At 35.6% G+C, this 25,602-nt stretch overlaps 1 protein-coding gene across 2 annotated transcripts; it reads right to left on the minus strand.

The window, feature by feature from the left end:
* Positions 1-4,855: 4,855 nt before the first annotated feature.
* On the minus strand, positions 4,856-24,858 carry LOC101266536 (proteasome activator subunit 4). Of its 2 annotated transcripts, none has more exons than XM_010325927.4 (35): positions 24,520-24,858; positions 22,554-22,656; positions 22,355-22,467; positions 21,253-21,375; positions 20,961-21,062; positions 20,709-20,874; positions 20,372-20,488; positions 20,222-20,289; positions 20,031-20,132; positions 19,729-19,945; positions 19,353-19,586; positions 19,146-19,273; positions 18,901-19,018; positions 18,597-18,815; positions 18,354-18,509; positions 17,649-17,725; positions 17,283-17,491; positions 16,400-16,616; positions 16,237-16,316; positions 16,032-16,149; positions 15,774-15,944; positions 15,130-15,298; positions 15,009-15,052; positions 14,873-14,915; positions 14,642-14,784; positions 13,586-13,680; positions 12,361-13,256; positions 11,162-11,443; positions 10,989-11,084; positions 9,358-9,536; positions 9,024-9,105; positions 8,051-8,175; positions 6,976-7,068; positions 5,499-5,652; positions 4,856-5,106 (listed from the first exon to the last, which is right to left on the minus strand). In XM_010325927.4, the coding sequence occupies exons 1-35, from the start codon at positions 24,678-24,680 to the stop codon at positions 5,065-5,067; spliced, it is 5,442 nt and encodes a 1,813-aa protein (XP_010324229.1). In that variant the 5' UTR covers positions 24,681-24,858; the 3' UTR covers positions 4,856-5,064. The 2 variants fall into 2 exon arrangements, with proteins under 2 accessions (XP_010324229.1, XP_069143689.1); XM_069287588.1 differs by having other exon boundaries at positions 21,253-21,367; positions 24,520-24,845.
* Positions 24,859-25,602: the final 744 nt, after the last annotated feature.

The following is a 25,602-nucleotide window of genomic DNA, read 5'->3' on the forward strand; positions in this document are numbered from 1 at the left end:
CATGAGGAAAACATGTACATATTCAAGTTCAAATGAGCACCAAAGCAGATAAATGCAGATTTTGTCATTTTTCGTGTGTTATAGTCCATATATTTTTTGTGATCTGAAATTCACGAAACGAAATGACCAAAATTTTTTATGTACATCCGTTAAGACGTTAGCAATACACCTAGTTCGTCCCGCGAGGAAAATGGATACATTTTCAAGTTCAAACGAGCCTCAAAGCAGGTAAACGAAGATTTTGCCAATTTTCATGTACTATAGTCCATTAATTTGTGATTTGGAATTCCCGAAACCAAATGATCGAAATTTTTCATAGACATCCGTTAAGACGTTAGCAATGTACCTAGTTCGTCCCGTGGGGGAAACGGGCTCATTTTAAAGTTCAAAAGAGCTCCAAAACAAGTAAACACAAATTTATCCAATTTTCGTGTGCTATAGTCCATAGATTTTTTGTGATATGAAATTCCCGAAATGAAATGACCAAGATTTTCATGGAAATCCACTAAGACATTAGTTATGTACCCAGTTCGTTCCGCATAGTAAACGGGCGCATTTTCAAGTTCAAACAAGCCACAAAGCAGGTAGCAGATTTTGTCGATTTTCATGTGTTATAATCTATGAGTTTTTTGTGATACGGAATACCCAGAACGAAATGATCAAAAATTTTCATAGACGTTCGTTAAGACGTTGACAATGTATCTAGTTCGTCCAACAAGGAAAAACATATGCATTTTCAAGTTCAAACAACCCCTAAAGCAGGTAAAAGTAAATTTTATCGATTTTCTTGTGCTATAGTCTTTAGATTTCTTGTGATCCAGATTCCCAAAATGAAAAGACCAAACTTTTTCATAGACGTTCTTTTATAAGTTAGTAATGTACCCGGTTCATCCGGCGGATAAAATATGTGCATTTTAAAGTTCAAACGAGTCCTAAAGTAGGTAAATCACATATTTTATCGATTTTTCTTGTGCTATAATCCATGGATTTCTTGTGATCCGGAATTTGTGAAACGAAATTTCCATGGACATCCGTGATGACGTTAGAAATATACCTAGTCCGTCTCCTGGGGAAAACAACCGCATTTTCAAGTTCAAACGAGCCCAAAGAAGGTAAACACAGATTTTGTTGATTTTTGTGTACTTTAGACCATGAAATTTCAGTGATCCAAATTTTCAAAATTAAAATGAACAAAATTTTTCATGGACATCCGTTAATACAATAGCAATGTATTCAGTTCGTCCCGCAAGGAAAACGGACCCATTTTCAAGTTTAAATAAGCCTCAAAGCAGGTAAACGCAAAATTTTGTTATTTTTTGTGTGATACAGTACATTGATTTTTTATGGTCCGAAATTTTTCATGGACGTCCATTAAGACGTTAGAATTGTACCTAGTTCGTCCTGCGGGAAAAATGAGCGCATTTTCAAGTTCAAACGATTCTATTGCACGTAAACACAAATTTTACCGATTTTCTTGTGTTATAGTCCATGAATTTTTTTTGTGATCCAGACTTCTCAAAATAAAATGAACAAAATTTTTCATGAACGTCCATTATGAATTTAGCAATTTATCCAATTCGTCTCGCGGGAAAACAAATATTTTTCAAGTTCAAATGAGTCTCGACGCAAGTAAACACATATTTTCCCAATTTTTGTGTGCTATAGTCTATGATGTTTTTTGTGATCTAGAATTTCCAAAACAAAATGAGCGCAATTTTTTATGGTCGTTCGTTAATACATTAGCAATGTACTCACTTCGTCCCGCGGAGAAAACGAACGCATTTTCAAGTATATACGAGCCTCAAAGCAGGTAAATACAGATTTTATCGATTTTCGTGTGCTATGGTTAATGAATTTTTTGTTATCCGAAATTCTCAAAATCAAATGACCAAAATTTTCCATGGACGTCCGTTAAGGTGTTAACAATGTTTTAGTTCATCCCGCGGGGAAAACATGCTTATTTTCAAGTTCAATCGAGCCTAAAAGCAAATAAATGCAGATTTTTCAGATTTTCGTGTGCGTCTATAGATTTTTTGTGATCCGAAATTCTCAAAACGAAATGGCCATAATTTTTAATGGACATCCATTAAGACGTTACAGTATATCCAGTTCTCCGCTCGGGGAAAACGAGCGCATTTTCAAGTTTAAACATGACATAAATAAGGTAAATGCAAATTTTGACGACTTTCGTGTGCTATAGTCCATGAATTTTTGTGATTGGGTACTTCTGAAATGAAATGGCCAAAATTTTTCATCGATGCCCTTTAAGACGTTAGCAATGTACCCAGTTCGTGCCACGGGAAAAACGAGCGCATTTTCAAGTTGAAACGAGCCCCAAAGCAGGTAAACTCAATTTTTTTCAACTTTTGTGTGCTATAGTCTATGAATTTTTTGTGATCCAAAAATTTTTGAAACGAAATAATTTTTTCATGGGCGTTCGTTAAGACGTTGGAATGTACCCAGTTCGTCTCGCGGAGAAAACAAACGCATTTTCAAGTTCAAACGAGCCCCAAAGCAGGTAAACACAAATTTTACCGTTTTTGTGTGATATAAATCAATGAATTTTTAGTGATCTTGAATTTTCGAAGTGAAGATAAAAAACTTTATGGACTTTCGTTAAGACTTTAACAATTTATCGCTTCGTCACCCGGGAAAAACAAGCGCATTTTCAAGTTCAGGCGAGCCTTAAAGAAGGTGAGATTTTTGCCGATTTTCATGTGCTATAGTCTATGAATTTTTTGTGATTCAAAATTATGGAAATGAAATAACCGAATTTTTTCATGGATGTTCGATAAGACGTTAGCAATGCGCCCAGTTCGTCTCGCGGGGAAAACTAGCACATTTTCAAGTTCAAACGAGCACCAAAGTAGGTAAACACACATTTTGCTGATTTTCGTGTGATATAGTCCATAGATCTTTTGGGAGTTAAAATTGCCGAAACAAAATGACCAAACTTTTTCATGGACGTCCGCTAAAACTTTAGCAATGTACCCCGTTAGTCCCGCGGGGAAAAACTGGTTGCATTTCAAGTTCAAATGAGTCCCAAAGCAGGTAAATGCAGATTTCATCAATTTTCATGTGCTATAGTCCATGGATTTTTTGTGATCCGGAATTCCCAAAACAAAATGGTTGAAATTTTGCATGGACGTCCGTTAAGACGTTAACAATGTGCCTAGTTCGTCCTGCGGAGAAAATGAGTGCATTTTCAAGTTCAAACGAGCCCAAAACAAGTAGTTACATATTTTTTCAATTTTTGTGTGCTATAGTTTATGAATTTTTTGTGATCTGGAATTTCGAGAACGAAATGGCCAAAAAATTTTATGGACGTCTGTTTAGAGGTTAGCTATGTACCAGTTTATACTGCGAGGAAAACATGTGCATTGTTATGTTCAAACAAGCTCCAAAACAGGTATGCAGATTTTACCGACTTTTATGTGTTATAATCCATTGATTTTTTGTGAGTCGAAATTTCGAAAATAAAATGGCCGAAATTTTTTATAGACGTCCGTTAACACGTTAACAATGTACCCAGTTTGTTCCGCAGTAAAACAAAAGCATTTTCAAGTTCTATAGTGCTTCAAAGCAGGTAAACGCCGATTTTGTCAATTTTCGTGTGCTATATTCCATGAAATTTTTTTTGTAATCCAATATTTTTTAAATGAAATGGACAAAAATTTTCATGGACCTCCATTATGACGTTAGCAATGACTCAGTTTGTACACAGGCGAAAACGGACGCATTTTAAATTCCAAACGAGCCCCAAAGTTGGTAAACACAAATTTACCGACTTTAGTGTGCTATAGTCCATGAATTTTTTCTAATCCACAATTTCTGAAACAAAATGGTCGAAATTTTTTATGGACGTTCGTTAAGACATTAGCAATATTCCCAGTCTGTTCCGTGAGAAAAATCAGTGCATTTTCAAGTTCGAACGAGCCCTAAAGTAGGTAAACGCAGGTTTCTCATGTACTCTAATCCATTAATTTTTTGTGATTCGAAATTCTTAAAATGAAATGACCAAAATTTTGTCCGTTGCGATGTTAGCAATGTTCCCAGTTCGTCCCGCGAGGAATGAGCGCATTTTCAAGTTCAAGCGAGTCCCAAAATAGGTAAACGCTGATTTTAATGATTTTCGTGTGCTATAGTTTATGAAATTTTTGTGATCCATATTTTTCAAAACGAAATTGGTGAAATTTTTTAGGGTCGTCCATTAAGACGTAAACAATGTGCCCTGCTCGTCATGCGGGAAAAACAGACGCATTTTCAATTTCAAACGAACACTAAAACAGATAAACGCGATTTTACTGATTTTCACATGCTATATTCCATAAATTTTTTATTATCTTAATTTTCAAAACAAAATCACCAAAAAAATTTATGGACATTTGTTAAGACGTTAACAATGTAAACCAATATATTTCTAAATAAAGTTTCATACAATTATCCAAACCCAAAGAAGCATAGTATTTTTTGCACCAACATTCTCATGGAACAACTTGCTATGGAAAGAATCAATTTGACATCAAAATAGATACTTTTGAAAAGGTTTCCAAATCTGAAAGGATTGTTGAGAAGTGCAGGAGAAGAGCAATTCTCTATGCTTGAAGAAACATATATACAGAAGTGTTTTATGATTGTTTATGTAACGTTGTTTTTTGTCAAGAAATTAGATGTTTGAGTGATAATTTTATTGATCAATGTATATATTTCTCCACGCAAATTTATTAAATGTTGTAAAACTATGAAAAATCTGTTACTCCTGGAAGATGAAAGAACCAAAACCTTAAAATTGAAATAATTACTGGTGATAACTAAGCAAATCAAACATAACAATTGTGGGAAGATGACAACACAATTTTCTACGTTCAAATTCAATGTAGAAAATGAATGATTTTCTGTCTAAAAGTTTTTTCTTTTAATTTTTAGTGTAGAACAAAATTTTTAATAAAAAATTGTATGAGCATTTTTGTAGTTCAACTTTAGACTTGGAGACTTCCCACTTACAATATATGAGATATATGATATGGTATAATTCTATCTCTCATGTAAGGCACACCATGAATGTCAAGCAAAGTATGATGAGGATGATGATGTATCAGCCAGGACCTGCAAAGATGTCACAAATGATCTTGTTAGCTAAGAAAACACCAATCATCAATTATAAGAGGTGGCTTGCTGAACAACTCAATTCTTCTAATTCTCTTGCCAAAATCTCAAATCCCATATGGAACTAGGATTTGATGTAAAAAAAAAGTTCAAGTCTTCTATAGAGCTTCAGAAAAAAACTTCTTTTTCACATTAAACAAGTAACCAGTTTTGGATGGAATTTAATACAGAGCCCTCTTGGCCAAAAGATCTCAACAAGGTCGTACCCATGGATCTAAATTTTGACATTACCCTTGCTTGTATGTCAATATTTGGTTAAAGAATTTAGTTTGGAGAGGAACCTACATCAGCGAAATGTACAAAATAACAATAAATGTACGTGCGAACCATACCTCAAGTTGTTCTTCAGTGAAGGAATCTTTCTGAACATTCCATGTGTCCGCATGAGTGCGTCGAAACTCTGCCACAGCTTTTGTCACGGTAGATTTTACAGGTGATGATTCAGAAACAAATTGAGCCAATAGTGTAACCTGTTCTGGTAACCAACTGCGATAAAATTTGGCAATTTGTCACTAATGAGAAACATTTCTCTAGAGTAATCCATATTACTGAAAATATCTAAAGATTAATAGTAGTACACTACTTTGGACCATCTCAAAAAGAATAATGATATCTTTGTACATGTAGAAATAAGTTATAACTTTAAAAGAATTATATTTTGAAAAGGTAATAATTTTATTTGTAAACAGCACAAAGTTAGTGCTGGAATTTCTATACAGTAAGCAAGCACATTGCCCTCTTCTAATCCTTAAGAAACTCTATGAGTTCTAGCGATGCTTCTGCGTCACTTACATATTTCTTTTAACAGCAAAAGTGAAATAACACAATACACTCTTTAACTAATAGACTGATTTGTTTGTTTTCTGATGAGACGTTTTATAGCCTCACAAACATTTTTGGCTTGTTTTAGACAACAAGTTTCAAAAGTCTTCCTTCATTTCTTTCTTAAACTTCATGCATAATCAAACAACATCACGTAAAACAAGACAGGAGACAAATACAGTATTTCCATCAAGTATTAAAACTTATAAGTCTCTAAATTAAAGAAAAAATTTGCTTATATATTTATTTCTTTTAACAAATCTTAGTTATACAAAACCAAAAAATTCGAAAAAGAAAGACACTAGCTAGCAGCTACTATTCAATACACTGAATGGCATATGAAACTTGACTAATAAAATGTAATGCATGGAAAGTAACTTGACTCTTTTGTATTAACAAAATTACTAACTCCTAATTTGAAAGTTTAGAATGTCAAGCTACATTCAAGTAGATATAACAAAATAAAATTGAATAGGTAATATACAATGGAAATTAAAAGCAATATACCATGTGGAAAAAAAGTTGACGTCGTGTTAGCGACAATTATGACCCCATACTTAGGATGTGAAATCCATAAACATGATTATCCTACACTTTTGTAAAGACTGCTTGAAAGAAACTGTCTGCTAGAATACTTCAAAACATTAAGCACGATCTCCACACACTCAATTAATTTGGACCAGCATAAGTTGATCAATTTAATATTTTATCAGATTGCTGGCCCTAATCATCAGGGTCATCTCAAACGCAGTTTAAGTTACATTTCGTTTTATTTTACTTCATCTTTTGTGACAAGTTAAAATGCTGTTTATCATTCCTGCAGTGGATTGCTACTTCCAGGAACTTCCTAGGATAACACTTGGTCATATATATCTTTGAACATATGAATTTATGTTATATAATGGGCGGTGTGCCTGGGAATATTATAAGAAACTGATAGTGAAATATATCTTGAATATATGAAACTATATCAGACAATGGACGTACCTGGGAATATCATAAGGAACTGATAGCACGCAAGCAGCCAAAGCAAGTATCTTTCCATGTAGGGATGCTACAGAGAATCCAGAACGCATGCTTCTGCAATAGCAATTTCATTTTTGAGAATGGTAACACATTGATTATATGTAAATATATAACCATCAGTACAACATTTGTTTTGGAATACAAAATGATAGTTATATCATCCTTGTTCATCTTACAAGGATCCTAACACTACTGTGTTTGCAAGAAAATCTACACATACAACATCCGGTGATGTGTATGATCCTTCTCTTCCTACGATTCTTGGTTGTCAGTATCGCTCCCCTAGCTGCCAACCACACATAGAAACACACTTTTCTAGGTGCCCTAGGTATCCAAATCAAATTAGTCGCTTAATTGATGTTTGTGTAATATCTTCGTAATATTAGCTACTACAAAACCAAAACAATTCACAGGAATTCTTTTAGTAGAATTGCAAATGATTATTATATATATACACATCTTGAGCAACAAAACCATGGTGTTAATTCATATGCACAAAGGCTTGATCTCTCTAGAATGATCATCAGGAAGGACTTAACAAAAACATGCCAGGTGCATGGTGAGAGTGGGTTAAAGTCCCACATCGGTTGGGGAATGGACCGGTGGTCTAGACTTGGCAGTCCTCCCCTCATGAGTTAGCTTTTGGGACTAAGTTACGCTCTGGTCCCTTTGGGCTCCCGATCCATGCTCCAATTGGGCCTAGGTGTGGAAGGGTGCACTTAGTGTGTTAAAGTCCCACATTGGTTGGAGAAGGGAAACAATGATTTGCTTATATGGACTTGAAAAATCCTCCACTCATGAGCTAGTTTTTGGGGATGAGTTAGCCCCTTATGTCATATCTCACATAATAAAGACAGGCTTCATCTCTCTAAGGTTATCATCATTAATGTTACAAGCCCATCCCAGGCAAATGGAGTTAGAATATACAGATAGATGTGACCTCTCTAGGATGATCATCAGTAATAACCCAACAAATTATATAAGCATAGTAATAATAACTAGCCAAAATTGAGTAAAACTAAAACAATAAAAGAACCTTTGTTTCCTCTTCTTCTGAATGATACTTGCTTCTGTATAAGCTCTATGACGGAAATCCTGAGCTAAATCTTCATCTCCGCCCTTCATTAGGCCAGCCAAGACTGCTGCCGCATGCTCCCTTACCTGACCAAAATATTCAGAAGAATTCAAATGAGCTTCTTTAAATCACCATAATCTCCATATTTAAGTAATCAGGGAGAACTAAAGCTATTTTTATCATCGAAAGGATATTAAATGACTACTTGAACCACCACTTAGTAATGGGAGCATGAAGCCTTAAGTAAATGGGGGTGCGATAATCAATTGTACGTTCAAACTAAAAAACTTTCAGACACCAAGCAACTTAAAAGCATAATAATCTCACTAGATCAGAACAGGAAGGGTTGAAAAAGGTCTACAATCAAACACATAACATCTACTACCTATAAGTTCATGGTCCTATATTAAGCACATGACACACTTACAGGCTACAGCAATAGAAGAGGAACGGCCATAAGAAATGGATGACTTTGATAATACTATAAAGAATTAAACAAGACATACTGACATAGGATAAGCAGGAGTGATCTTTGAAAAAAGGTTGTCTTTTGGTGCATCAAACATATGATAGGATAGACAAAGAGGTAAATTGTATATTATCCTAGCCTTTCCTCTTCTATGTAATCAAACATGATCCAGTAAGTTTAGGAAATTAAAAAGGCAAAAAAAGCTACCTAAATAAGCTACGAGCAAGAACCACCAGTTAATTCCCTTTGGGTCCACCCCTTACTTCACCATTATTATAGGGATATGGGGTTTGAGAAATCAATAATATATTTGTTGTATATCAACCATTGAACAAAACAAGCAAAGAGCATCAAGAGATCCACTTACTTTCTCCAAGACTAGACATCATATGGTAATGCACAACATTTTAATTATTTACATAGTTGATACCGCAAATATTTCAGCTAACATTTATGTGAACTTACCTCAACTTGATTATCTGCGAGTAGCTTCTCGACAGTTTGCCAAATTTGTTGTTTGTCCACCTTAGAGAGGACGAAAGTGTGCCTGTATGGTGCAACAAGATAGCAACTCATTTATTCAGGATATTACAAGTTTATTTTTGCATCACTTAGCTATTCTAGACCACCGCAACACCTGAAGACTGAGTTTGAAATAAAAATAACAATGATTCAGTGTAGAGTGATGATAACAATACTTGTTTCTTTCAAAGTACCTCATTTTCTCTTCAAGAACCAAAATGACTTTTTTTCACCGAAGGAGGAGAGAGGAGGGAAGATCAAAACGGAAAGATCATACCTATACATGAAACTCCGTAAATAGGTCAGAGTCGTAGATCTTGTACGCCAATTGGTATCATTGGCTATAGAAAGAATGGTGAGCACAACTTTCCTTAAATGGGACTCTGAATAAACTCTCCACTTTAGCAATTCAAAAGCTATTTTGGCCAGTGTCGACAAATCCTTATTTGACGTCTCCTACAAAAAATCAACAGTATCAAAAGAGAAATGCACTTCTATTATAAACACCTCCAATGAGAATATATTAATTTATAGTGTATCAATTTCTTCACGTGTGCAACAGCTGAAAAAATGTCAATAATTCAAATTTTCAGTATCATTCGTTTGAACAAAATTAACTAGGACTTACTTCATATGTAGATATAAATCAAGACAAAAACTGAACGAAAGAATTAGAAACATGCAGATCTAATATGGTCTGGGATAATATATACACCCGAAATATCACCAAAACATGAAGGGAGCACAGACTCACAATTCTCCTTCTTTGTACAGGATACAAGTTCAATGGCTATGGCTCGTGTACCAAGCATAAAACCATAGGAAATTAACAATGGAGATGCCTTGCAGTCAGAATTTAATCCAAAAATGGAACTCTTCAACAGGAGTCTTTTCGATTTAATCCTTTCTTGTTGATATACAGTAGCTCCCGTCAGTTAAGGGAAAAGGTCAGTTTAGTTAAAGACTCGGAGAGAGATAAGAATCAAAATTCGGCAAGGAGAAGTTTATGTGACAACAGTTTAATGCAATAGTTCTTACGATGTGGCTATACCTTCCCTAAAAGCTATGTTGTTAAAGTTGAGAGATTTATTTCTTTAAAGATTTCATCAATACCACGATATGCAGGCTTAACTCTTATAGGCAAGTAAGGTTGACTAATTGGAACGAAAATCAAACCTGATTGGTGTCACCTCATCTAAAATCTTAAGTCCTTAAAGAGAGGAGATAATTAGTTATTTTCTTAGGTCACAACATTTCGTACACACTCATTTGTAAAATTTGAACAAGCTAAAAAGCAGTAACTCAAAAAACTATCTTAGACGCCAAATGATGAGATGAAGAAGAAGAAAAACATGTAATTTCAGCATTATCAGCCTATTAACTTGGCTCACAGAAGTTCCTCTTATATTTCAACTATGGAAACAACTAAATCCAATCATCTATTTCCAATAATATCCTGCCTTCATAGATTTCTCCATCCTCATTACCTAAGAAAGGCAGACCTCTAGTTCCAATGGTACAAATATGTAGTTGGTAAAAAAAGAACAACCAGCCAAATGTGAGGAACTGCAAGAAATAGCTGTTGAAGACAAGAAAAATTACAGAAAACTTAAAAGTATAGCCTTATCACCATGAGATAAACAAGATGCTTCTTATCAATTTGTCAAAAATCATAAGTCAAAGTTTGTTCTTCTAAGAGATCTCAATCACAGAAATTGACAAAAAACAAAAATCAAAGTTTCTTTTCTCCAACTCCAAGAGACCTCAGTTACAAGATTTACCATTTTCATCCGTAAATGGAGGGAAAGTGTGTATATGCCAAGTTCTTCAGACAGTAATTTCATCCCTTCAAAATGTCAAAACAACTGAAAAGACAAGCAACGGGAATGATGTGATGTTGCAACTAACCTGTAGAGATATTACAGGATACAAAAGACCAACAACAACATCCAGCAGAACCGAGGATCTTCCTGACTTTAGAGATGAGATAATGAAATGAAATAGCTGCATATCACCAAAACAAGTAATCAATAAAAGGTCTTAGGTGCAAAAAGCCCAATAGATGAGTTGGCTGACTGTACCGTCTCCATCCATTTAACATCATCATGAGACTGTTCGGTTAATACTCCATTGTCAGAAATCATGTCCGTTTGCACATCCAGAGTGTCTGACTGGCTAAAACTTTGGATCTTCACCACAAGCTCAGATGCACGTTCTACTAGATAATGATCCCAATTCCCTGCTTCAACTTTCCTGTTCACATTACTTGTTCCTACTTCATGTGGATGAGCTTGATTGCAGGACACCTGGAGCCGAATGTTTGAGCATAAAACAGAGAGGGTGACACCAATGGATTCCCTCACCTGTTCCAGAAATTGTTTCATTATCTGTCACCACAGAAACAACAAACTCTACAGAAGACTTTGAAGGAGATTGATGAAACTGTGAAAGGATCCACTCCTTTTTCTGGGGTGGTCAATTTTATCAATTTCCCTTAAACATAGATTAATTTGTCTTTGAAAGATAAACTTTTTGTTAGAAACTAGATATGAAGAACAGTAAGTAACAATGTTCTCGTTTACAAATGAAAAAATAATCTTAAACAAAAACAAAATAAGTGATGACATTATACATTAAAAGTTGTAGTCAAAGATCTTTCTTGGTGAACAGGAGTCAAAGAATACCTTTTTGATCCTCAAAGTTCAACAACTTTGGATACAAGGAATGTAATGAAACTATGAAGTCGAGATCAGCTCAAAGATATAGCCTCAATGTATGTACAACTTGAAAAGAAGAATGGTCAAAGAGAATGTACGTGGGGGCCATAATGCCTTCGAGATTAAAAGAGAGGAAGCACAAAAAAAATGGGATCAAGATCAGATGTGGATCCATAACCATGAGGAGCAAAAAGGTTATTGAAAAATATATTTTAGAAGATCTTAGAAGGGACCCAACAATGATGCTCAGAGCTGAACCTATTGATCTGGAAAAGCTGAGACTAACAAGCTTGTCTTTCCAGTAGAACAACTGAGAAGAACCAGTTCAACTTGTAAAACTAAAACTGATCGAGAAGGAAAGTCCTATCAAGCAAAGCAATTCATCAAAGAGGTATGCGATTTGAGTTGATCGACAGATAAACGTATGCTTCCTTTGACAATCAAATCAAATATCAAATGGCTCATGTAACCAAGCAACTCTTAGCATAACCAGAAAAATAATAGAGAAACTGAAAATGATAAATTGTGATCCTAAGCAGAAAATTGAAACGTTGAATACTCACTTGTGGAGATGAATGGCTCATACTGCCAAGCAATTCTTCAAGAAGCTTATAGTGAAGCGCTAGTTCAGTAACTGGCATTTTTGGTGGGGAAACTTCTATTAGTGCAGCTGAAAGAAACATGTATCGCTTGGCAACTACAGTAGTACTAACTGTTTCAGGCAAGGGGTTCATTAAACAGTCCATGACCTTTTGTCTCAAGAGTGGAATTTTTGTTCCATGTTTTCCTTTTCCAGTAACTGCATAACGAATACAAGCAGCCCACTCAGGTATGGACTCAACTGTTGGTGCTTGAATAATACTCTGAAAATGGGTCATCAACCAGCTATCCCATGCTTCTGAAACACCGGAAACATCAGAATGTAGCACACCTGCCACTGCCTCAGCAGCAACACACTGCTTTGTCCTCTCCTTTGCATTTATGTAGTCTGCTAATGCATCTTTTAGTGCCAGTATAACAGGAGCACCACATTCCTGTACTAAACGTTTAAAAATTCGGGCAAAGCTTGAGTAGAATGTGTCATTTCCAAACAAAGATATCCAATTGGGAGTACGGGGCCATGATGAAGAAAATTCAAAATAAAATCGAGTAATGGATTTGTCAGCCACACTCTGAAATGAGGAGGTGCCATGATTTCCTTTAGAAGAAGCACCATCAGTGTCAATTATATGAACATGAGAAAGACTATTCAGGGTTTCATTGAAAAACCCCTCTTCCTGGAATATATTACTTAAAGCTTCTTCGAGAGAAGACTTGAATTTATCCTGACGGTTAGTAGAGCAAATGGGTCGGTCCTCAGAGAGCTTATAAGGCGATTCTTTCAGTAAAGTATTTAGAGCTGAGATTGCCAAAATTCTTGTCTGTGGTAGTTGGCTTTTTAAACTCTGTAAGAAGTGACCTGACAAGATTAATCATAAGATGAGAATCTCTCAAAATCTATAGGTAAATTTAAACATGAAACATACAGCTGCTTACTCCAGATCACAAAAGAAACACAGTAATAAAGGTGAATTGAAGATAGCAATCATTTTGACTGCTTGTTATGATAGATCATACTCACGGAACAAGAATACTGTAAGGAGAAGAATACTGACCATAAATAACAAAAAACAATAAAATACTAGAAGGAGTTCCTATTTCTACCCTATTGAGGGAACAAGAATTCTAGCAGAAATGTTCAACTAACGAAATGAACTGAAGCAAAACCCACGGACAAACTTAACTAACCAGCAGTTTCACTCAGAATTTTGGAGGACGAGTTAGGATCATTTCTGGAAGCCATAGCCAACAGCAGCAGTACTCGGTTAGCCATCAGATTGTACCTGAAAGAAATCAAGAAATAAAATATATTTTATGCAAAGAAGGAAAAATGGGTGTTGTTGGCAATAGGAAGACAAAACCAGTCCTGCAGCAACTCTGTCATATATCAATAATTAGATATGGCGGTAGAGGCAGGTCATGTGAGAGAATATTCTTTTTAAGAAAATGTTGGGGTGCCCCACTTGTGGGATTACATCGGGTATGTTATTGTTGTTTTAAGAAAATTGTGGGGCGGGGCTGGTTGTGGCATCGTGGACAACTCCAAAGACCTATTTATCTTTTACCCACTGCCTGTAACTAGCCTCCAACATTATCCACGTTTGAACCTCTCATTGAAATCTCTCTACCCACAACTTTTTCTTTCCCCAAAATCAATATACAATACACACAAGATAGAGTAACAACAAGCAAAAATGAAGCTTAGAGTTCTTCAGATATTAAGAAGATGACATAAAGTTTAGGCACAACGTCATTCACAGAATTACATATTTTTTTTAGATCATACTGAAAAGTTAATGGCTTTAAATGGTATTATTGGTTTTAATATCTATTTCCATTTCCTTGATCTTCTGACAATCTTGAAGCATTATGTTGAACTTCTCTTAATGTTCAAGATAGGTGTGCTCAAACAGAAAATGTTGCAGCATGCAGACAGTGTGGGGCCAGGATTTTGCAGGAAGAAAAGAGGGTGTGCAATGAAGAGGGGTGTAGTGTGGCACTGTTACAGCGGAATTTGAAACCTGCCACACCCTGCCCTATACAAAAAGCTTGTATGGTGAAGTGGGCGTTGTGACACAGCTTTGTTGCAGTGCAAATTAAAATCCGCCACAGCCAGCCCTATAGTCATTCCTAGGTGTGATGGTTCAATTGAGACACATACACTTGGAAGAAATCATGAAGCCCTGTGTGTGTGGGGGTGGGGGTGGGGGTGGGGGGGAATGACATTACATAAAGCTTTCTTACCGCCAGTGCAAGTTGGAGCTCTCAAAACTCAAAGAACCTATCTCAGAAACCAACACTCCAAAATCTGTTCCTTCTGAATTGCCTGATGCCTTAAACATGTTTCTGGATACTCCAGAAAAATGAATGTTGTACTTAATGAAAAGCTGTAAGATATCCAATAAAAAAATAAACTTTCTTTTGTCAACATAGAAAAGAGAAATGAAAAGACTCGACTTTGAATGTATATCTCACCTCATTGATGGCTTTCTGAGCTTTTAGTGTTTCATGATGAGAGCTTGAGCAATAAAGATTCGGTAACAAAGAGTCAACACCAACATTGGGCTATAAGGAATCACAAGCTAAACAAGATGCAAGCAAAAAAATTTACCTTGACAGAATTCCAAGCAGGAAGGAAGAAAGTGCCTTCAAATCCTTGTGTCATGAAGAGCAAAAACAAAGTCAGGTACTCACTTCCTAAAGAATAATGCATGTAGTATGAAGATCAGTACCGTTGTTAAACATTTAAGAACAGTTTGCGTTGCAAGGACTGCACAGGAACCTAAGACTGCGCATTCTGGTGAGCTAGAATTTTTCAAGTTCTGACTCAGACTGAGCACACATTTTGAGATTGTAGAGGGCCATCTCTTCATCATCTTCAAGAGAGATTTTCCAGCAAGTCTGAGGAAATGAGGAGTAGATAGATGAGATACAAAAAATCTTCCAGAAGATGCAACTTGGTTATGGGACCTAATCATTAGCAATCAACATAAAAATGGTCTTCCCAATGGAAATTAAGAATGACAGGACAATGACCATGAGAGATATGCACACAGTTAGTACTCCTCATTGTATTGCTTAAATCACTCAAAAGATTATATCATTATTCTACTTCCATGACTTCCCTACAACAGGATAAAATAGCATGTAATTATATTAGCTTAAGCACCTATTTAATATATGAGTACTAAGTGAATGAGTAAAAGGTTTAAAGGCTTCCGTATGTCCAATATAGAGCGACTGTGAAGCTCCTGTTGCAGCTATTCTATTCGTTGATGTAGAAATATTTCAAATTCAAAGAATTTATAAACTTTGACCTCATTTAAGGCAAAGAGGACACATGTTCAGACAATATGATTGAAAGATTAGAACTCACCCACGGACTGTTTCATAACTATGCAAGGAGAGATTAAGAAGATCATCCGTCAAATGAATGATATGATCTGAAGGAGATACATTTGCACTCAGCCGGAAGATATGATATGATGATTGTGAGGCTCTCCAAGTACTATGCATGCATGCTTTGTCAATAAGTGCCCAACTAGGCCTGCAAAATTGGTGTTATCTTCAAAGACGGAAACACCATATTCAATATGGCCGTGAGTCTTACATACAAAAACATAGCTAAATTTACCTTTTTTTCCCTTTCGAATGAGATGACACAATAAAATTAACTGGAGGTTCTATTATGGCAGAGGATTCTAGTTTCCAGGACTGCCTGTGATTTGACCACTCATCATATTCTGAACTCCCTGTTGACCATCTCAATAACTTAGGATACAAGTTATGGGAAGACCCATAACAAGAAAAAGAAGATTGTACAAAGAAAATTCAACTACCGTAGTTCCCCAAGGAGTCAATTATACGAATCAGAAGCAGCAATAGAATGCTATCATCTGATTTTTCCTCCAGTAAGTATCTGTCACGACAGTAGGGGTCAAATTCACCACATGGAACCAAGGGAGAGAAGCAAGAAAAATTTATAAGAGATAAGATGAATACTGGCAGGTTGCATGAATAATGTCAGCAGCCTTTGCTCGCAGTTCCATGGTGCCAACACATGAACCAGAAGCTCCAGCAATTACGAAAGGAATGTCAGGTTGCTCTTCAGCCATCCCGTTCCTATAGGATGGTCTGAAATCAGGTAGACACGTTAAAACACCTTGAAGTGACGAATCAATACGTAGAAGGGTCACTTTTAGGTGTTCTTTCTCTATGCCTGCAATCACAAAGTAAAAGAACAGTAAAACAATGAGTTACAGAGAAGGATACATAAACAGCACATATTTTTAAATGAAGAAAAAGAAAAGGTCGACAACTCTTCTTCTTTTTTGAGAAGGTAACAATTGTGTATATTGACAAGTCAGTACATGAATTGCACTGAAACCATATTTACAGCATAATTAAAAAAAAAAAAGAGAGCTGACTCAATTACAAACAAGATTTTAGGATGTATATAATTGAGTCAGTCACCTCTAAATATATTTGCTTACACCAGAAACAAAAAAAGTCTTATGCAATTTAGTAAGACAACTATTAATTATACCTTTTTATTCTTTTTTATGCATGCTTTATATCTTTTTCTAAACAAATAATACATGTTTTGGGTTTGAATAGAGCAAAATGGATATAGAGAATTCATCTAATTGACCCCAACTTCATATTGGAACTAATACCTAACAAGTTTAGATCTTCCGGCAATAAATTTAAGGACTTATTCCAAGCTTAATGATGTATGCAAGTATCATTCAGCAAAATGTTATGCCTTCATTCAGTAGAGGAATAGAAAATCTCCATAAAGTCTATCATAACAAGTTTTATGATTCATCCAATTGGCAGATTGCCCTTTCAAGAATCAGAATTGTAATAAAAAAATAATAGTTACCTGGATCAGAATGGATTTTGGATTTGCATATTTTCAAAAGGTCATCTAAAGGAGAATCAAAATGCAGCTTCAAGAGTTCATTTGCAAAATGAATTTCTTCAGAGCAAGGGACATGCCACTTGGGGGCTAACCAGGGTTTATCTTCGGTAAAATCTTTTGTGCTGATCCATTCCTCCAGTGCAGGGGCTGCAGCATGGTGCAAAACACACCTGGTATTTTGAAGTGGAGCAATCAACAGATACATACATACATGAAAAGTCATCTAGTAGAAAACACTTGTCCCATATATTTTGACCAAAAAATTAAATAGAAAGAAACTGAATGGTGAATGTATAAAATTCTTAACCAGACAAAAGTTTCACGTACTTGTACTGGTTGATGGGATAGTAAAGAACAAGATTTCCAAGGAGAGATCGAAGGAGATGATCACCAGCACCATTAACCTGCCATGTACAACTATTCTTATCAGATAAAATTGAAGGACCAAGAATACTTTGGTTCAAAGCTTCATATGAACAATGGTCTAGCAGGACTAACTGGGCGTAAATAAACATATATGCCGGTATGTAATTCTCAGTTTACTACTACCCAAGACAAAAGTTAAGAAGAGTCAACTTCTAAGACAGGTGAATAACTGACACTGCTGCAAATAAAAGAAATGATTAAGGGCTTATAACCTTTTTGGGATAATTATTCTCGAAAAATACTTGTACCTTAATCAAGCACAAAAATTGGCTCATTAAGTGAGGATTGTCAACAACCTTATATACTTGACTAGTATTGGACTCTAAGACCTGAACGCAAGCACTATATGCCATGGTTGAACTTCTGGAACACAGGAGCAACATATATAAGGTCCCAATAGTAGAAAACCAAGAATAAGATGGGTCTAGTTTTCATATCATGTTAAATAAGCGGACCTTACGCCTAACTCAACCCAAGAGGCGAGGATTGTCCAACACTGTATAATGAGACAGCAACCTAAATATTTGATTAATGTGGGTACAATCAAGGGTTTATAACAATAAAAAGGTAATCATCAGAAAATGATGTATAGTTGGAAAAAAGAACCTTCCAAGATGGTGAATCAAAAGCATAAAAAATAGCTTCCTTGAATTCGTCTTTGTAATGAAGAAGTGATGGACCTCCATAACTAATTGCAATAGATAAAACTTTCAGATGATATTCAATTGCAGTTTCGAGAGCGGGAGAGACCATTGGCTTTGCCTGGAGAATTGAAAAATGAGAAACCAATGCAGACCGTAAGTCGAATCCAGAAGCATATTACAATAACCATTAGTTAAAGAAGACAACCTTGCTTGCTTCAGAAATTTTAAAAGCTCCTCTTCCACCAAATCCTGTAACAGGTGTTCCTTTTAAGGATGATAGAGCAGACTCCAACAGGGGTTTGATAAGGTGAGAAATTGCCTCATCAGGGTTAGAGTGAACACAGGCACAGCAAAGCAGTCCAACCTCTGCAATGGCCCCAGGAAGAATATTTGTTGTGACAAACTTGGAAATTTTTTTAAGAGCCTGCTCAGTAAAATAGAATTTAACATCAATAGAAATCGTAAATTTCAGAACAAACATAATCATTTTGAAATCCAGAAAAAGATACCTTTTTGAATAGTGCTTCTGAAAGCCTCCCAAGCAGGATTTCCAGCATGCAAAAATAAAATGGACCATCTTCTACCAGGAAAGTTCCTGAAGTTGCTTGCGAATGAAGACCTTCATTACTGAAGCACCAGTTATTACAAAGCCTTGAGCATTCAATTGACTTCATTTACTTGTGCTCAAGTTTTGTCCCATTAAAAATGGAAAATATGATGCAAAAGGGAGAAGAATCTATCTAGTGATACTTACACAACACTGTTAGCTTCCAAATTCTGAAGTAACGAAAATAAGCGGAACAAGAACTCGTCAAGCCATTCTGAAAAGTGAAATCCCGGCATGATTGAGGACTGGTCCATAGTCTCTTCCAGTATAGCCATCTGCAAGTTAAGACAAATAAGCATAATCCTTTTGTGGATAAAGCCATAACTGGGAAGAACTTATAATATTGGTACGTACATTGGAGAACAAGGAGCCAATTAGTTGCATTGTTGCTAAGGTTTTAGGTGGGTCATTGGCATCCATCCCAAGTAATGCATTCGACAAGGAAATCATCATCAGGTCAACAAGTGAATCAGAAGGATCAACAACGTCCACAACCATGGATGAAGCTGACAAGGTAGTCAGGAGAAGAGATCGACCAGCATATGCTACAGACGTCACAGCACTTTTCAACTGGTGAGTGGCTGTCATCTATTCAGAAAATTGTAGTAAGGGAGTAAAACCATCAGTCTAATTCAAACAATATTAACTCTTCAGCCAAGTAGGAGCATTTGTAATGACTCAAAAGGAGTGTGAATCCAAATTGCCAAGATTCTTTCTTAAACAAACTAACCGTCTCTAAGGCCATACGAAAGCGAGATGATAGAAAGGGAAGAACCAGAGATGGTTCAACATATGAAAGGATAGAAGTGGCAGCTGCAACGGTTTCAGAAAGATGTTCATTTTTGCTATACTGTCCACGATCAATTAGCTTGAGAATAGAATGCACAAAAGAAACCCTCTCTGACTGCCCTAGGAAGATTTCAGACTGCTCGCCGTCATCTTTTCTCCTGAGCCCACCATCTCACAGTCAGACAAAGGCTACATACTCTCATATAGAATCTAGAATTACTATGATAGATTAAAAATTCTTACTGTTGCTCATTTTGCAAGCGTTTCTGAAATATATTTACCAAGTGGAACAAGAATCGCTCCAAGGAATAAGTCCAGCGACCACCATTAGAAGGATGGTAATACCTAAAACAACAAAATGAGATGATTTACAAAATTTTATAAGGCAAAATTTTTTAAAGTAAGGTGATATAAAATCTGTGTAGAAAACGAACTGTTCCAAGAGGTTGACCAATTTCTCCAAATGTTCTTGTGCAGAACCACCAGGTTTTAGTAGATAAACCTGCATTTACATTGACAAAAACAGAGGTCATTTTTGCCACATGCAGATGTATTCTTATGATCACTTATACAAGTGCGCTTACTATAGATTTAGCAATGGCTTTTGATGGAGTGATTGTTCTATTTGAGAACAAGAATCTTGTGTTTCTGGGAACATCCACAGAGAATGGGTTTGACCCACTGCCATTTGCTACTGGAACCTGTGAACAAAGATGAATGAAATATTACATGAGAAACACCAGGGCAACAAGTTCCATTTCTCTCTAAAATAAGGAACCTTCCAATATACAATTATGATGGAATATGATCTTCCATACAAGGCATAGTAATAAGACAAACTTGTTTGCACATGCTCATTTGCTAAGAAAATTTCTTCAAGCAACAAAGATAAAGTCTATGCAACATAAGTACATAACCTACCTCGAACATATTCAAATATTTATTGAAAATATCTGGTAAGAAATGTTCCCAGTCAATGAAGCTATAGTTCTTTAAAACACGAGCTGTAACGGAGGCCCACTGGCTGTTCCAAAACTGGGAATTTGGTACGGAATCCCAGTGGACTAAACACGTAACAATCCAAGTGCTGCCATAACACCAAAAAGAGGATTAGTTTACTTATGTAGTGAGATGAAAGTGAAAATATCTTCAGAAGAAGTAGATTGTCCTTACTGAGAAAAGAAATCCTGGTTGTCTCTATTGGTAGGAAGGAACAGTCTTACAAAACCAGCACCCTCAAAGGATGAATTGTGCCATGGATTTTCAAGCAAAGATCTGCAAAATGCACTCCATTAATGAATGAGGACCTAACAAGCCAAATTCAACCCTAAAAAATTAGTTCATGAGAGGAGAAACACATCAATAGTGGTTGATGGATCTTGGCCTAGGAAAGAAGTTCAGCAAACACCCCAAGTTACTGTCACTTTTTGCACTTACAGAGCCTAACCCAGGAAGTAAATCCTACCTGAACTCGGACCATATCTCAAATGCAGAGCCTGAAGGGAAAAACCTCCGGCAGGATCGTACAAGAGAAGTAACGGTCTCAAAATGTCGCTGTCTTATTCTCCACCCTTCTGGGCCTGTATTCCTTTAGCAAATAAAATAGTTCAACAAATCAGCATAAAAGTGTATTAAAAAGAACAGTTGCTGGGTTAACGATACAAAAGCTACATATTAAGTACCTGACAATGAGATTTAGATACGTATTAAACTGATTAAAGTACAGATCCCTTTAGTTACGGTAGAAAAGTAGCAACAAAAAGAAACATGTATCACCTCTAACCTCCAAAAAGACAGAAATATGTAGTATGTGAGCAGTCAGATTTATATGATATTAGGCTTATAAACATCAATTTCAGAATGGGTTGATAATGCCACTTTTTGCGAACTTCTTACACTTCTCATATTGCTGCTGGTTATTGTATTTTTACTTCCCATCCAGATTAACTAATAACATCTAAAATTCATTAAATTGTGAGTGACGCGTTGACAAAGACCATCAAAAAGGATCATTCCTTATTTGAATTACTCTCGCATCAATAAATCTATGGAAACATGAGGTACCCAGTATGAGTTAAGAAAGATGAGAATAAGAGATGAATCTTCAACCTCCATCTGGAATTGACAGGGAGAGACATGGATATTTTTGAACCCTAAACTATTTGCAAATTTTTACTAAAATTGAATACAAGATTGAGGAATAATTCAAGGCTCTTATCACTTTTACACATCCATTAAACAGCAAATGAGTGTGAGCCCTGATGAGGTTTTCAAAGCCATGAAAGGAGACCATACTCCTAAGCTATTGACCAGCAACTATTAGGTTTCACAAACTTCATGAGGGTAAATTGCATATTAGCTGCAAAGGCAATCAGATGTAGGTTCAGGAAAGTTGTTATCTGATGTAAAATCCAGGTGTCTTAGTTGTGTCCACAAATGAATCAATTTTTGAGAATGGTAACAAGACCACCAAACAAACTAATTAGGATGTCCATACAGAAAAGAAAATAAAAAGCAAGCTAATTAAGGAACAAAAGGTTACAAATAAAAGTAAAGCAGAGACTTGCCTCGTGAAATGTGTGTGAATCAGAGTATCATATAAAGGGCGCCACTGAACTTCCAAGGACAACTTTTTCCGGTATTTATTCAGTAGCTTTACCAAGATATTTCCCCATCTAACCTGATGAGAGCAAATGACCTTAACTATGACGATAGACAGCCATCAAAAAGGATATGCATGAATATGTATCTTTCTGAAGAAATTACCTGAGCAAAAAGTTTATTTTCTGATATACGGAACAATTCCAATCCAACTTCAACTACTTCTGTAACATCCTCCAGAGCTAGTTCACTTTTTGCTTTTATGAAGCTGCAGGTAAGTCCATCAGTAAATAGGTTTATATAATTCAACAAGTTTGTGTTAAGTTTGCACAGGTCTCAAGAGATAAGTATTTCTTTAGTCAGAAATAACAAGTTTTTCTAAATCAACATATTTTTTTCTCAAGTCGTGCCAAGTCTATAAATCTTGTTATCGTATCAGGATTAGCATGTTTTTCAATTCTGTAGAAAATAAGACAGTAAAATTAATCATGTTACTTGAATTGAAGAGATTCAAAGACCCCAGACTAAAAAAATGAAAGAGACAGCAAACCAGGGAGTAAAACCATTCAGCACCCGGATATGGTACCTCAGGCATTCTAGGTTGTACGTAGCCATTGACTGTTAAAATATAAAATAAGATTAGTTATGTATTTTCTACTATTACACTTAGTCCACAATTATCTACTTAGTCCATTTGAGTCCTGGAACTGTCCAAAGTGTTATCAGTTTGTAAAAGGTTCACAAGTTCAGTGAGGTTTGTACATGATTGTAATAGAAATTGGGTTAATGTAATGAAATTTGTTCCTTCACTTTACTTCTCTTCTTTGCTGTTTATTATTCTGTCAATTCCACTCCTGGCTAGTTACACTGATCCTGGTTAGCGTAACAGTTGGTATCAGACCCATCGATTCCTTCCAGACTCTCTGCTAGACTTAGAAGATTGGATTAAGAACGGAAGAAGGTGGAGACATAACTCTCCCGGGTTCAGAGGTCGGAGAGATTGGAGAAGCCTTAGTATGAGAATCCTGAATTTCAAGTGACTGCACAAGAGATCACAGAAATTCATTGGATGATGAAGCATTTGATGAGACAAGCAGACCTCATTCATAGAATTGAGGAAATGAATGCCTCAATATCATACACAGCTGTAATGTTGCAAGGCAACACCTACTTTAGCTCCTCTAAATAGTAAGGAAAATTTTCTACTGTCAGTCCTATGTCTGTCTACTACTACCATAAGTTCCCTCAACTAGTAAAAGAGTGGTACTTCCAATTGTTCCTGCATCCATTTAATCCCAAGGGGAAAGTCAACAAACACCTACTATACCTTTTCCACAACCTAATTTCTCAACTGTACACTTCCCTTCGCAACCTCACTTCCAATACAAGAGCCTAAACCCAATATTCTTTCTAATACTTAAATTAACTTTTCAACAGCGATAGTGCTAAACTCGATTCCCCTGAATTCAATAAATGCAATCCTAGAGATAGTGGTACAGTCTGCTTCCCCAGTGAGATTTTGTTGTCCTTGAGCAGAAAGTCTATCTTCTGAAGAAGCTAAATGAGAAGACTGCAGTTTGTGAAGTCTCAATTTCCAACTTCTCAGTAATAGAGTCTAATGTTTAGAAGGAAACTGGGATGTACCATCCAGAGATGGTACTTCAAGCATTTTAGGTCTGAACATATCCATTAACCATTAAAATATGAAATGAGAGTAGTTAAATATTATCTATTAGTATCCATAACTAGCTCCTTAGTCCATTTGAGTCCTGGTAAGCTGTCCAAATTGTTATTAGCTTGTTAGGAGGAGCATATACACGTGATTGTAATAACTGGCTCTACACGATTAAACTTTTCCCTGTCCTGTTTATTACTCTTTCATTTCCATCCCGGACAGTGTAACAAACCAATCAGTTCACTCAAACTCAATAAATTCACATACATCAGACCACGAAACCGAACAAGCAGTACAATTCACTGTACACCACACTGAAAAAGGTGAAAAAACTACAAACTCACATGCCAAAATAAAAAACTGAACTTGCAAGTGAGTGATCAAAGTCAACGAGCAAATGAATTCAGTACACACACAAGGAATTACGTAAAACTAGGAGCGAATAGTGAAACTTACAGGTCAATAACGGAAACCCATTTGAGGGTAGCATAAACTGAATCGGGATCATCCGACTTGTACGATTCTTTAACTGATTTCAGTACTTTAGCAAAGGATTGTTTCTCCTTTTTCGTCTCTTCTGCCACCGGCGGCGGCAACCAAGCGTTATACAAGTGCATTTCTACTGATTTTTACAGTATCTGAGAACTGAATTGAATTCTGTTAACAATGGAGAAATGTAAAAATGTTAAAAACCCCTCTTCTTCAGTTGGGATATTTATAGCGAGGGTCTTCCTTTCTTTCTTCCCAAGACAAATTTTGACCATAACCCAATTTTGGAGTTTGGCTCAACTCATTTAATTTGAGCTAATATTAGTTGATGCGGACTTATAATTTTGAGTTTAATAATTTAAAATTAATTATAATGTTTCATCGAATTTATAATTAAAATGTGTTTTATCTTTTTTCTATTTTATGTGTAATATGTTTTATGTTTTATTATTTGAATCATTTTATAATTATAATGTTTGGATTGAATTATATGTATCAATATTTATGTTATGAAGATTTTGTTTGTTAAATGAAAAATATCATTTAATGTTTTTGTTTTTTAATATAATTTTTTTAAGAAAAGATCCATAATTTAGAAATTCATTTTATTATTAACTAAAATCGCAATATAATACATTTTAAACTAATTTCTCAATTACTTTTTTTTGTTATTTAGTATCACAAATACCCTTAATCTTTGGTGTGTTAAATATGACAATGATATCTAAGATGTTAGTTAAGGTGGGCCAGGGGCATTACTATTAGTTGGCTTATTTGGAGACAACAGGGGTATTACCATTAGTTGGCTTATTTTATATTTCTGTTTAGTTGTTCGCTCTATAAAAGAATATATATTAAGATAAAATAATTAATATAGTGAAATTACAATTTTATTTTTATTAAATATGGTCTCAAAAAAAGTATGAAATTTTTAAAAAGTTTAAATGAGGATATAATAGGAAAAAAATTTATTTTTTCTTAATTTATCAAAATGAACAAGTAAATAGAGATATTTAAAAGAGGAAATATGGACAAGTAAATAGGGACAGG

This window comes from Solanum lycopersicum, chromosome 7 (genome assembly GCF_036512215.1).
Source record: "Solanum lycopersicum chromosome 7, SLM_r2.1".
In the NCBI taxonomy this organism is placed as follows: Eukaryota; Viridiplantae; Streptophyta; class Magnoliopsida; order Solanales; family Solanaceae; genus Solanum; species Solanum lycopersicum.